General features: G+C 42.5%; 1 protein-coding gene across 2 annotated transcripts in view; it reads right to left on the minus strand.

Annotated features, from left to right (window-relative positions):
• The window catches only part of SIPA1L3 (signal induced proliferation associated 1 like 3), a 657,587-nt gene that overhangs the window by 143,077 nt on the left and 500,059 nt on the right, over window positions 1-14,451 (minus strand). For both annotated transcript variants that reach the window (XM_085625340.1, XM_085625341.1), the window contains exons 14-15: window positions 11,422-11,540; window positions 3,704-4,143 (exon numbers count right to left, since the gene is read on the minus strand). In XM_085625340.1, the coding sequence (XP_085481466.1) occupies window positions 3,704-4,143; window positions 11,422-11,540 (559 nt within the window). The remainder of the gene's footprint in view (window positions 1-3,703; window positions 4,144-11,421; window positions 11,541-14,451) is intronic.

A 14,451-nucleotide genomic window follows, 5' to 3' on the forward strand; every position in this document is an offset into this window, starting at 1 on the left:
CAATCACTTTGGGAGGGAAGATTCTCCCAAAAGGACAGCTGGACTGGAGGATAGAGGCTCATGACTAGAAGTTGCAGATACCACACTCTCCTCTCCCAGTCTGGGGCCACTGGGATGACTTGGGCCTGGTTGTTCCTGATCTTCTTTAGAACTATGGGCAGGCGAGGAAGAGGTGGCAAGGCATACAGGAGTTTTGAATACCCACTTGCACGAAAGGCATCTCCGAGCAAGAGTTGGCATGGGATCTCTAATATGCAAAGGATAGGACAGAGAATATTCTCCAAGGAGCAAATAATATCAAGCCAGGGTTCTCCGCATGTTGGAAGACACTCTGCGCCGCTTACTAGTGAAGCCACCAGTCATGATCCGCTTATATACATAATGAACTTGTCCTTTCGAAGGAAGAAGTTTAGAAGGTGAAGAAAAGGGTGGAGACCTCCATCCTTTTTGGGCACCAGAAAGTAACAGGAATAGCACTAGTCCCAATCTACGATGATTGTAACCTATTTATGGTTTGTAGAACAGGCAAGTGGGCTTCCGGGAGGTGTTGTAGTCTGATTGGAATGAGGGCGGAAGGGGGGGGGGGGGGGCAGCAGCGTCAACAAAAGCAGGGGGTAACCACTATGCACAATCTGGGGCACCGATTTGTCAGATATGATGATCCTCCACCTGGGGAGGTAAGGTGAGGCTCTTCACTACCAGGCAATTGTGTGCCATTGATGAGAAGTTGAAGTGGTTTTGCAGTGGCTGCAGCAGGAGGGGCGGGGATTGGGGGCCTGGACACTGGCAGTCAGATTCCCAGTAGAGTTGCTAGACCTGACTCACATTACCCACTACTGAGGTCAAGACAAACATACTCACAGGTGCTCCAGCCAGGACAACACAACAGTCCCTTCTCCCTTTTAATCAGGACCTTACAGACATGCTACTGGGCACATGGGCAAAACCAGAATCTTTCCCTCCAGTAATTGGCAGTTTAACAGGTGGTACAGGTATGCTCGGATGGACCCTGCCTTACTTCTCCAACATCTCTTCTCAGTGAGCCTGGTGGTGTAGGCCTCCATTAGCTGACTGAATCCCATCGCCTTACCGACCATTCCATCAGACTGATAGTGGAAAAGCATGGAGGTGTTCGCTAAGAGAATGTTCTCCTCTGCCAGCCTTGCTCTTCAGTCAGTGAACCCCAGCTACCTCCTGGGGAGATACTCACCTCCACTGTGGGTAATGGTGGCCAAGATCTTGCCAGCTATCTCAGATGACATCCAGCTCAGCCTGCAGTGCCTTACCCAAGAGACAGGCAAGACGCAGCAAAATACTCCATAACATTGGGCCTGAGCTGGACCTCCAATGCTCTTTGGCAGTATCAACGAAGGCAGATTCTTAAGTAGCCACAGCCGTTAAATGTCAGTGGAGGCCTCTGTCTGGCGAAGAATACTACCCACTGGCATACAGCTGATCAAAAATAGGTTCTACTCACCATAGTTTATTATTATCATCATCAGGATCATATTCATGTTGAGTCTTGGGATCGGAGCGAGAAAGAACTGTGCAAGGTCAATAAAGGTCGCTCTGGGTGGGCTTTTGAATCTGAGAGGACTATTGCCTCCAGCACAGGGCTCAGGCATGGTTTTAGTGCCGTAAGACACTAAAGTTCGACCTTGGGTGAGGTAGAGTAGCACAGCTGGTGTCTTGGACATATCCACAGATGGTAAACTGACTGGAGGCCACCTCGGATCTTTCTTCTCAAAGGTGCTCCAGAGGGAAAGGTCCAATACCGAAAATGTTGTTCATGGCCTTGAATTCATGCAGTTGCTGCACCATCATTGCTCGACTGGGGAAGTCGGGTCGCCTGGGAACGAGGGTTGGAATCGGTTCTGAGATTGAAGACGGAGTTTGCAGCCTACAGGTATCCAGGGCGTTGAGAGGCTATGCATGAGGGGAGTGGTGGGATGAAGGGGAGCTGTGCTTTGAAATGTTTTGCTACTTCAACTTACTTGAAGACCCTGAGGCTGGTCGTTCACGAGATCCACTTCGGTAGCGGGAGAACATCCAGGCTCTTGACTTCATATGAGACTGGGCCGTTTTTGACTTCTCATGGTGCTCTCTGATGGAAACTTTGGCTTTGGGGTCGTCGATGGCCTTCAGGTTCATCCTTGTACATTTTTCACACAACATCGAGTTTTGTTTGGAGCCCAGGCACCAGAGACAGAACTCACGGGGTCAGTCATCAACATCTGTTTGTAGCAGTGCTTAAATAGTTTGAACCTGTCATTGTTGGAGGGGGACATCTCCCTTGAATACTGGAAAATGTTTTGACAGAAGTTCCCGTCAGGTCTGACAGAATTCAAGAGAGTAAGCTCTACATCTGTGTCAAAGGGCATGGAAAGAATGGAAATGACGTCAACATGTGGAGGTGGTGGGTATGTTGAAGCCCCCAAGTTACTTTCAGGGCTTGACTGACTGAACATGAAGCTGCATGATGTCAACTACTGATGTGCAAGGGGATTCCTGAGAAAACTCTATGGACCCAGTTTGATGCCTAGGGGTACTAACAAGGAGAGGAACCTGCAGTTAGAAGTATCCATCTTAAACATCTATTAGTATAAATGAGGTGTGTTTAATGAGCGAAACATTGAGTCATCAGTACATTATAAATGTGTTCCCACTAAAAACATGACATGTTTTACATGAAAGCTCAGAGAAATTTCTATTAGATGACTGAGATTTGAGATTATACGTTTAGGCACCCGAACATTTGAGCTCCTGGAAACGACATGTCTAATTTAGTATTGACTATGACCGGGAACTTTATAACTCCTATTCTATTATTTACTGTATTCTTTGATCACTGTGTTTTGCTACTACGTGTTTTATTACTTTTTCACTTTTTTCAAAGTTGCGTTGAGCTATTTATATATGTAATGGAGCAATGCTCTGATGAATAGGGGGCTACTTGCGATACAAATATCTGCATAATATATCAAATTCTCATTTGAAATAAAATGTAAAAGAAACTTACAATAGATCAATGTTAAGAGAGGTGATTTGAAGATGATACAATTTCTTTAACTGAAATTCATGGAGAAGGTACTTTAAAGTGTGTACCCAAATCTTCTGTTGACTTTTAACAAGGTGTCTATCCCATCCTCCGGTCTACTGAAGCTGGTGCATGATTGCTATCCTGAAGGCAGATCTGAGTTGTTGAGGGAAGGTTGGGGCAGACTCTGATTAGGTGTCTACATGCTTTACTCACTGGTACCAACACTCCTTCTGGATAGACATTGCTGCGGCAGAAGCATATTTTTCTTCAGATCTGCCCTCCAGGAGCAGATGGAAGCACACTGCGTTTCAACATTTTCTCCCCAGACTTCAAAATAAGAAAGATGCCTTCAGGTTTTAGAGGTAAGCATACTGACTATGTCTCAACCAGGCTCCCTCCTTCCAAGACGAAAAACAACGCACTTTCCAGTAATAATGGCCAGAACATAACATGCCATGCTTGTCAATTACTTTAGCTCCTGAATTCAAGGGCCGCATGCATATGTTTGTCAGCAGTTAACATCCCACTAATTTCCGAACTGCGCCATTTTATAAGTTCAATTAAAAGAAAACAACACATTTTCTGAGGATTTCATTATTTGTGGCTGTTTCCTAAAGCAAACAAAGGAGAAAATAGCACCTTTAATGTAGCTATGTGCCTTACCTTGACTTATGTATGTCCCCACTGCTGCTAGAAGAGAGTGGCCCATCTGCTTTATGCAATTTTGGTCTGTATCCTTTGCTCTGAATTCCAACACTCAGTGAAGTCATAAGCTCCGGTCGTTTGTCAGTACCATATTGGGTCCTATCTACTAGTCTCCCACACTTGTCATGCAAACCTGGGTAGGTGGCAGTACTATGTGTGTTCTTCGTCAGTTTCTCTCTTTGAGGTGCGGCCTTGCTGGGTTTTGCCAGCATGCAGCTGGGGCTAAAAGTGTGGAGACTGGTGTCTATTCCACTGTCGCTGGATGTCCCCTTGGACATAGGATCTTGCTCAGCCTCTGTAGGTTCTGCCATATCAAACCACCGTTCGTCACTATGGCTGCTAGAAGCGTTGCTCGACAACGTATTGCTGCTGGAATGACTGGAATACTGAGCTTCACCCTAGAAGGATAGATGCATTTTTTAAGGTTGCATGAACATTAAATAGCAACTGAAAAACATTTCCAACACTACTGAGCGATGAAGCCTTGAAAAGAATGGTTAAAAAAATATATTTGATGCTCTACTGATGAAGGAATAAACAGTTAAAAAACACCAACAATGTATCTCCTTCACTCTCAGTCACTACGAATCAACCTAGATCAGTATGGTTAAAGTATGCAGTCCCCAGTTCTTCACCACTATTATAATTCTTGCATGGAAAGACAGGCAATGAGGTATCAATTACGGAGGGTGCCATTAAGGGGCTGAACACTTGCCATCTCAATTATGGACTAAAATGAAGTCATGAATTTTCATACTGGTTATCAATCAATCAGTTTCACTTTATTTGTTTTTGGCGTAAAACGATAAAAGTAATCTGAAACAGTTCATTATACAAAGAGTGACTTAAGACGGTACATTTATACAAAAAAGTGACATGGTTAGCAAATCTTACTTAAAAACAATGTATAAAAAATGAATATGTGATAGATCTTTAAGAAGGAACGGAGTAAGTACGGGATCCCTGCCTGAACTGGATGTGCCCGAACCATGCATACTGGGACACAATGCAATCACTTATGAGCCACTATCAACTAATTGCAGCATGCTCTAAGCCGCACTGCTGATTTAAAAAAATGAAGGACATAAAAAACAGTGCTAACAGAAAGCATTTGTACAAAAATAAAAGCTGGTCGCACCTGTCTAAACTCCAATTTTTTCAAAATTGGATTAGACAAATTTTTCCATGGAATCTCATAATAATTACAAAACATTAAAAAATGGAGCATGTCCTGTGGAGACTTACCGTCGCAGCCACAGGACTCTAGGTTCTGACCTCTACTGCACCCATGAGGCTGTGCCAACAGCAGGTGGAAAAGATCAAAACTAAACCTGGTCAATAAAAACCGATCATAGATACTAAAGGGCCCTAGGAAAAATGGCTCAATGGATTGCATAGTTTTCAAGATGACAGATCTACGGACACTCTGTTTCCTCAACTCACACTCCTCCCTGTCTATTATTTTCTGATTAAGAAAGGACTCCTTTACCCAGCCCAGGTCTTTCTTATTCACTAAATCAGGATTGGAGAATAAATCAACTCTTCCCAGCCGCCCAAGGCAACTCTTTATGAAATTAAGCCAAAGGATATGATGGGCGTGGTGAAGGGCCATACACTCCTTCAGGATTAGTTTACTTAAAATTGTTCGTTGATTCAGCTGGAGTTTCAATCGCAATGTTAGGGGGCGAATGGCCAACAGATCAGAAAGATAGGACACACCCAGCTCTTCATGAACCACTAAGTTTGAGATTCCCTGGGGCACACATAAAAGCTGTTTCAAGAAGTTATTTTCAGCCACTTCCTCCATGGCAACATAGCCCCAGATTTCACTGCCATAGGAAACTTTAGTTATACATTTTGCCTGGCATATCTGCAGTAGTGCCGCCATTGGTCTCCTGCCTAAACTTGAGGTGAAGATAAAATGGCTATGTTAGCACGCACTAAAACTCCCTGCTTTCGCTGTATTAGTGGCCCCATTTCATCTTGTCGTCTATCAAGATCCAGAGATAAGAAAAGACATCTGTGCGGGGAACCGGGGCAGATCCAACCATAAACCGATAATGCTTTCTTGTGCAAGGTCCCACCTGCATCACAAAGGATTTGGAATCATTTATTGACAAGCCCAGATCCTCCAGGAATAAGGAAAAAGAGTTGAGCAGTGATTGCAACCCTCTGGCGGTCCGGGCCATGAGGACCGTATCATTCGCGTACAGTAGAACCCGCAGACCACGCCGACCCACCTGAGGATAATCTACCTTAGTCTCCAATAAAACCTTCTCCAGTTTGTTGATGTATAAGTTAAACACAAAAAGGAGCAAGGATACACCCTTGACATACTCCTCTATTTATGGAGAACTGGTGGGAGACCTTAAGCCATCCTGGCTATCAAACAAGTGTACCTTTAACAGAACATTTCTGCAAGTATGAGGCTTGTGTGCAGAGCTTTTGTAAATTAATATTCATGGAAAACCTACTAGATGGAGTGAGAGCCTCAGAGCAATTTACAACTTTTAATGTAAACCAAACCAAATACCTTTTTTAGGCACCCAGGGTGGAGCAACCACACTACTCAAGCCCAGCTCAATTCTCCATAATATTGTACAAACTGCTAAAAGCCGTTCATTTACCATGTAGAAAACATGTCTAATGCAGATATATCAAACTCGATCTGACTAGAGGAGTCCTAGAATCGACTACTTTAGAAAGCATAAGCGAGATTATATTGGCCATGTTTGTTGAGAAACAAGGCATAAGGAGCCACATTTTCTAGTGTCTTTATTGGCTTTGGTTAAAAGTACTGTATTCGCATATTTCACGTGTCATGGTTAACAGCCTGGGTGCCAGGTTGGATGCACAGGCACTCTGATGGGAGCATTTACTATCTTCTGCATAGCTGAGCCTAATATTAAACAGCTGATTCACAAAAGGGTGTGTACCTCAATCTCACAAATTGCAATCACTTTAGTACATTTATAACAGTTTTTGAAAAACATACTGGTTAACTCACTATGCCAAGGTTTTAGAGCCAAGTCTTTCAAAATTTCCAATACTGGTTTACATAAATTAATTTTTGCCCTTTATCACGCACACATGGCTCACCAAGGTCTTCTGAATCTAATAAAATCCCCAGTGAGGCAGCTTCAATGAACTCGCATTTGTGTTACAATCATTTATATTAATTATCTTTCATATTCTCATAAGGCAAGAGAACTGCTGAATGTCTTTCCAATTTGTAAACGTCTCACGATAATGATTTTTGGATGCTACTTTGTTGAACTCACATATCATGCAGATATATGCCTTAAATGTGCTCCACACTAGCCTGTGTGGCATATTGATTTTTCTGCTCTTATGAAAGAACTGCAGTATTTCATACCCAAGGGATGTTACAAACACCAAACTATGAGGACACCAGAATTACATTCCCACTGGTTAGGGGCACTTTTTATGGCAGATGGGTAGAATGCACAGCTAATGCATAAGGAAAGTTACTTTGGTCGCTATTTGAAATTGTTCAAGGGAGGCCTAGATATCATCAGAAGATAAACTGCCGGCATGCAACACACATCCATCATGACTTGAAATTGATCATCTGCAGAAGTCAATCCTGATTGACAGGGCCCTACTTGCCACATTCTACCTGCTGATACATATTTCTTTGAAGTCCTTCTCAATAACATTTACATTATTTTAATCTCCCATATAGAGAGCAAATGCCTTAGAGCCTAGAACTCAAAATTGTCTGTTAATACCTTCAAGCCAAGTCACAAAGTGTGCTGAATAAATACATATTCTTCGTTCTCTTTTAAGGGACGAAAGATGTATGACTGATATGTCAGTTTAATGCCAGATATGTAGTGTGTCCCTGGGTATCCTAGATGTAATATGACCACTTTCAGATTAAGTCTGTTTACCTGGTTTCATCCAGGTATTGACAGCCCACACAATCCAGGCCAGCCTGCTCCACTTTTAGATGTTCTCGGCCTTCAGTGGCAAGATTTCAAAATGAGACTGGTCTTCATGAATTTTGCTCCTAGCAGCCACATTATGAATAGATGCAGCAGTTACTCCAGGTCCCCCCTTTCTGTACCTTTCGATGGAAAAAGAGTTACGGCATGCTGCTAAGTTATTAATTAAGATGGCAGCTGATGCCATAATGCTGTGCGCTCAGTTGCTCGGTATGTTTCAGAAAGACAGCGATGCGTCTTCTGAGAGTGGCTCCTAAGTGGAGGATTGATTGTAAAAAGTATTACTATATGGGTCAACTTTCTGATGATCAAGTGTGTACTGGTTCTTCCTTGTATATTACACAGCGCCTTGGTTCTGTGTATGAACCCCTTTAATTGTCATCGGACAGATGGATAATCCCACTCACGAATACTGTTTACTATTTGTTTGTAGCTGCCTTTGGTATGCATCTGTTATGAGGATATGTATGGCACTGTCAACACACACACTGTCTTTTTTCTTGTTTACTTGAAACCAATAAAATACAGTTTAAAAAAGTTATAAAGTAAGACGCCTACACATGATTCATAGGCACCTACCTGTTCAGTTGAGCCCTTCAAAAATACCTTGATGTGGCAAAGACCAACAAAAAACAAGTAGCCTGTTGAGACAATGACTTTTTTTTTTTACATATGATTGACTAAAGTGGTTTATCCTTACGTTTGTCTGCACATTCAGGAACCAAATGACCCCAGCTAAGCATTGCATTTCATCACCACTGAGACAGCTACAGATTGAGTAAACATGCCCTGCTTGAATTATCTCCGGTGAGCAGGCATGACTAAAATGTGGTAACTGTAACTCTGCAGTGCTTGGTGCATCTGCCAAAAAAGTTTAAGCTTGTGCTGCCAAACAGTCATGAAAATGATGTTGATTTTCATGCTAAATTAACTATTGAAAAAAAACCATGGAAGAAGGAATTTTCTCACACAGGTCTGACAGACAACTTAGCCAGAAGTTAGCAGCTAGATTGACAGATCAGCAGAATTACCTCTAGCTGCTTTGTGTGTTTTCAGAAGTGCTCAAAATATTGCGGGGACTCCAGCTGGTTGCTTTAAATACCTTAAACTTCTCTTGAAAAGATTCAGTGACAAGTGTAAAGGGAGCCTCCGTCTTATTCTAAATATGGCATGCGCAAGCATGGCTTGTAGGTACATTGGATTCCAGGGTTGGATGCCCATTTTAACAAAGAAGTGCAGGTCTCATCTTTCGCATGCAGGCTCACTTTTGATAAAGGCCCTTTAAGCGTTTATGCTACTTGTATACTGTGCAAATACCACATTTCTCATATTTGTTTCTCCAGAATAGCACGGAAAGCCATTGATGTTACTGATTTTGATCTTGCGATCTGAAAGTGGCCTCACGATTCCCTACTATATTGAGATAAACACTTCATGCATCCCATATCATCAGATGAACCACTCAGACACAGTATATATTCACCCACTTAACACCCTAATCAGATTAGAGATAATGCACCTTGTGCTGGAAAACGAGCTCCCTACCTCCATTTTTATTTATTGGCAACCTTCCTAGTTGTGAGAAACAGTTCTAGAGTCATCATCATGTACTCCTAGGAGGCCCCAACAGCAGCTCAGAAAATCTCATTGGATCACAGTTGTTCCTCATTCTTAGTAACCATGGGTAGAAATAAAATGATCAATTGATCATGAGTAGGTAATGATAACTCTCCTCGTGTGAGAGGTATCACTTACATTCCTCACAAACTTTCATAACTTCCCTTTAGAAGCTAGATTCTCACAGTCCACCTGCTGCTTCTCGTGCACAGCATTTACAAGTAGAACATTTCTTAAATGAAATGCTTACAAAATTCATACAAATATGTATCTAACCTTAATAGTAACAGACGTCAAACTGACCAGTGTTTTAAGACAAATGCATTTCTTCATTTTAACTCCATGTTAATTAATTCTTGTAGCAACATGCAGCGCTGCTGCGTTTCAAAGGATCCTGGAGCTGTCAGATTGCACACCCTCGACATGGAACCAGGTTTGATTGGAATCTGTTGTGTTACAAGAGGTGCTGTAGATTCCATTGGTTGCAGTCATGTAGATTTCTGATAAAGTAATGCAAGGGTGTTCAAATGAAAGTGGTCTGCAGGAACAAAGTGTACTTGTACACTTCCCTCTTTAATTGCATAAGCACAGCCATGATCTTCTCTTAAATAGTTGGAGACCAAACTATCACAGACAGAGTTGGAAGTGTCCTACACCCAGTAAGCATCACAAAATGTGTCATCACAGTTAAAACATCCTAAAAGAGCTTTATGCAAGCGGCCAGTTGGCAATAGAAAGGTCTACATTTCTTTCCTTTTCTTGTATAAATTACGTTATTAGGAAGATCTTAATTTGCTAAGGATCCTGTTCACAAAGATTTGCCAGTTAATCAATGTGACGTATTCCAAAAACACATTCAGGACTAAGAGCCTTATCAACTTTCAGATTGATTCTTTGGAACTGGTCCTGATGAGGGTCTGCCATAACATTTAACCTTGAACGAAATTGTACATTCCCTCTGTCTCTGAGTCAGAGGGAGTAGCAAACTTGTCTGGGGCGACACTTCAACCCTTAAAACAAGATATGCATAATCTGTGTTATACATGCACTCTCCCACATAGTCACTTTTGTTCAGTGTTGATCTGTATTCATATACTGTCTTAATACATTGCTGGTGCCCTGCTGATGCACGTTTCTGCAGTCCCAGCCTGGTCACTGCAATAACTTAAAGCATAAGGCATCTGTAGATAAAATAATATCCCTTAGAGAAAACACTTCTTGAACAGTGAATTTGTCATTGCACAATGACAAGGAAAGCATACTCAGCCCTTCATTTCAAATAAAGTGCATAACCTCAGCAGTAAGGTAGTTTCACCTTTGTTTTAGATTTCTTAACTTCTTGCTTGCCACTAGGAAAGATCTAGTTTTAAATGTGTTTTGCAAAAAGGTTATGTTACAGCCAGGATACTTTGTATAACCTAGAGTTTTTGTAGACTGTAGTGAGCTGCAAACTGGTCGCTGTTCTAATTGATTTACTGGATGATTTCTACGCCTCACTGAGAGAGCAAATAATGTTCGACTTTACCTCCAACTTTTTCTGCTTGCTTTATTAGATTACCATTCAGCCTCACTAAATGTTAAATGAATTAACACTGTAATGAAAGTATCACATTAGTAATATTTCTAAATGTCTAGTGTTTAGTTTTGTGAGAGTTAACTCCGGTCATCGCAGTCTGCAATGTCTCTCTGGTGGCCACCGGGCTAAGCCCTGAAAATGGTTTCCTGCTGAGCTACACATCAGATATAAATTAAACTTTACAAAGGTTTTTTTTATGTTAAACCTATGCCTGTATAACCCCGTGCATAGAAGTTAATTGTTTAGGTTGCGTAATAAGGAGAAATTTCGAGTTAACTGTTGCCTTGCATTATACTGCTGTTATATAAAAAGTAAATACATTGAGGGTACCCGTCATTGTAAAATGCCTTTGCTTTGAAGAGCAACAAAGTAGATCAACTGTTTTTAGGTTCCATTAAAGAGTTGTTGAAGAATATTTGCTGTACTAAAGTCATACACCACAAATGTGTTCTCAAATATTTGCTGCAAAGCCGTCTAAATTGAAAGTTCTGTTATTGTGGTGCTAATGAACTTACTTTTGAATGCCTGTTGGGAGACTCCTTGCCAGCTAGGTCCTGCCGTCCTTGACACTTTGCGACGTAATTTCCAGCCACGGCACCAACTCTGGACTGCACTGGAATATGCCATAGAGGTTCTGCAAAAATTCAGAAGGTGTTTAGACCACATGCAAAGCAAAACATCATTCCAACTATAACATGAAAGCCAAAATTACCAGAGCGACTGCTTTGATTTTAACTTTGGAGTCCCAAAATAGCATTTTGCCACGGGCTCACTACCTTCTATGGTTTGGAGAGTGCGACTGTTTCTTTTATCAACTCAGTTAGGTCATATTGTGAAGTGAGGTATTTAAATACAACTAAACACAAAACAAACTTATTGTAAAGGTTTGTATGTTAATCCTATTCATGTTATAACTAGTCATTTTAATGAAAAAAACATTGATTTGTTAGCCCATGATGCTTCCTTTTCTGAAACACATGGAAAGCCAGATAAGCAATGGTGGGGATCTAAACCTAATTGAGTAGCCAAAGTTGATAAAACCAAAGTTGTGTGAAGTTCTTCCAAGAGCATATGTAAGACACATGGGCTAAGTTTTAACAACTGCCCAACTTTGAAGTGAACAGCTGCATGTGACTAGCCTGTACTTGGAAAAGAGCACACTGGACTTGAAACAAAAATATGCAGCACCTTCATCCAACCCAGGTCTCATTTACAACTACTGAATCAAATTCCCCAAGGAGAAAAGAAAAAAAAAGGAGGGGAAATAAATGGGTTTTGGGATTAGCGGTTTACTTTTGCTATAAAATACATCATGTGAGAAGTACCGGCAGAAGACGGTAGAGTAGCATGAAAAACAAGAGTAAAGATATTGATTGTTTGGACATAAATAAAGAGCATAAGCCTTCCTTAGCGCTAAAGGGGTGCGATTGGGCTAAAGAAGCTAGTACTGGATGTCGAAAGTGGTCCATCTTCCAATCTTAACAGAACTGAATGCGGCATATGGTGTGAAGAAAAATGCTATATTACAGTCAGGGTGGCAGGTGTTCAGATGAAGAAATATATGCCAAGCAGCAAAGACAGGAGGAGTTAATTATGATTCTAGAACTGGAAATGAATTCTACCTGCAAGTTGCTCTCTGCAGTTCCAATCACTGTTTTTGTGTAGCACTAAAACTTAGAAAAGGCTTGAAAAGGGCTAAAGAAATACCTGCTGAAAATACAATTTGATAAGCTATGTCCTTAGCACCATCCTAAAGGTTAGCAGTTATTTTACATTCCGTAATTCAACTGTCGGGTGCATTCTTTTCAGTACAAGCACCATGGAAAGGCTTTTCAACTATCCCTCCTCACGACACTCTTCGGAGTAAAAGGATTCCTTATCAGCGGTCCTAAAATACCTTGCAGGGATGTAGGGACAACGTTTTTGTGAAAGCTAGTCAAGAGTTTTGCCATGGGCAGCCTCAAGTGTCAGGACTAGGGTCTTGAATTTACAGCTTGATGTCACTGGGAGCAAAGCAATTTTTAAAAATGGGGAAAATGTTTATCTTTCCATTAGGTTATACACTGCCCGGCATTTAGTACTGCATGCAATTAATAAACCTTGTCTGTTGAAGGGTATTGCATTCAAATAGGTTTTGTATAGATCAATGGAATAAAAAAAAAATCAGCAAGCTAATGATCACAAAAAGACCCAAATGAGCTTTAGTTGTTTTGGGAACTATAGACCTTAAGGAAACGATTTACAATAGGAGACTTGAAAAGAGAAGGCTGATCAGGAAGGTGAAGAAAGGCCAAAATGGCCAAAAGATAGCCCTTGAGGGTGCCCAAAGCAGAGCCCTGCTGAGCCAAAGAAAGCAGGAAGAGGAGAACCTCAGAAAAGGGGGCAGAAAGGGGATCCACAGCCTTTACTGCGCATCATGCCACAAATTTGTTACATTTACAGGCGTATACTGTTTTAGTAGAGGAACGCCTGGCTGCCAAGATAACGTTACAGACTTCAGGAGGAAGGTCGAAGGCTGTCAACTGTAGCCGCTCAACCAACACGCAAGGAGGTGGAGGCTGGACAGGTTCAGGTGGAGGACCGTCCCCTGCTGCTGCCGCCATAGAAGATCCTCCCGAAGGGGCAGTCTGACCAGAGGATCGATAGCTATGTTCAAGAGCTCGGGATACCAGACACTTCTTGCCCAGTCCGGAGCCACAAGAATTACTTGGGCCCGGTCGTGCTTGATCTTCTTCAGCACTCTGGGCAGAAGTGGTATAGGCTGAAAAGACCACAACTCCACTCAGGACAAAAAGCATTACCTAACTAATGCCGCCTTGGAAATACCAAAGCACAGAACTGCTGACATTGTGCGTTCTCTTCGGTGGCGAATAGATCTAATCAAGGCTATCCCCACTGCTGAAAGAGACCTTGCATCACCTCAGAGTGAAGATGCCATTAGTGATCTATCAAGCACTGGCGTCGAAGTTCGTCCGCCGTGGCGTTCAGGGAACCAGTCAGGTGTTGAACCACCAGGGACATGCCCTGATGTTCCAGCCACTTCCAGAGACGAAGGGCCTCCTGGCAGAGGGTCCACGATCCCACTCCGCCCTGTTTGTTGCAATACCACACGGCGGAAGTTTTGTCTGTGTACACCTGCACTACTCTTCCTTTGACAGAAGGAAGGAATGCCTTCAGTGTTAGACATATCGCTCAGAGCTCCAGAAGGTTGATGTGGAGCCCAGACTCCGCCGGAGACCAGAGGCCTATGATCGCTGCCTCTCCCCATGCCATGAGTGACGCATCTGTCACCACTGTGAAATTTGGTTGGGGAAGGGAGAGGGACCTGCCGTTGACCCAATCCTGGTTCATGAGCCACCACTGCAACTTATGTGTAGTCCCCGCCAAGATGTGGACGTCATCGGACAGATTCTCCTGCTACTGCGCCCACTGGAACTTCAGGCACCACTGCAGAGCCCGTATATGCCACCTGGGATGATCAACCAGCAGGATGCACCAGGCCATGAGGTCCAGCAGCCTAAGGGTCATTCTCACCAAAATCCAGA

The sequence above is a fragment of the Triturus cristatus genome, chromosome 9 (assembly GCF_964204655.1).
Source record: "Triturus cristatus chromosome 9, aTriCri1.1, whole genome shotgun sequence".
In the NCBI taxonomy this organism is placed as follows: Eukaryota; Metazoa; Chordata; class Amphibia; order Caudata; family Salamandridae; genus Triturus; species Triturus cristatus.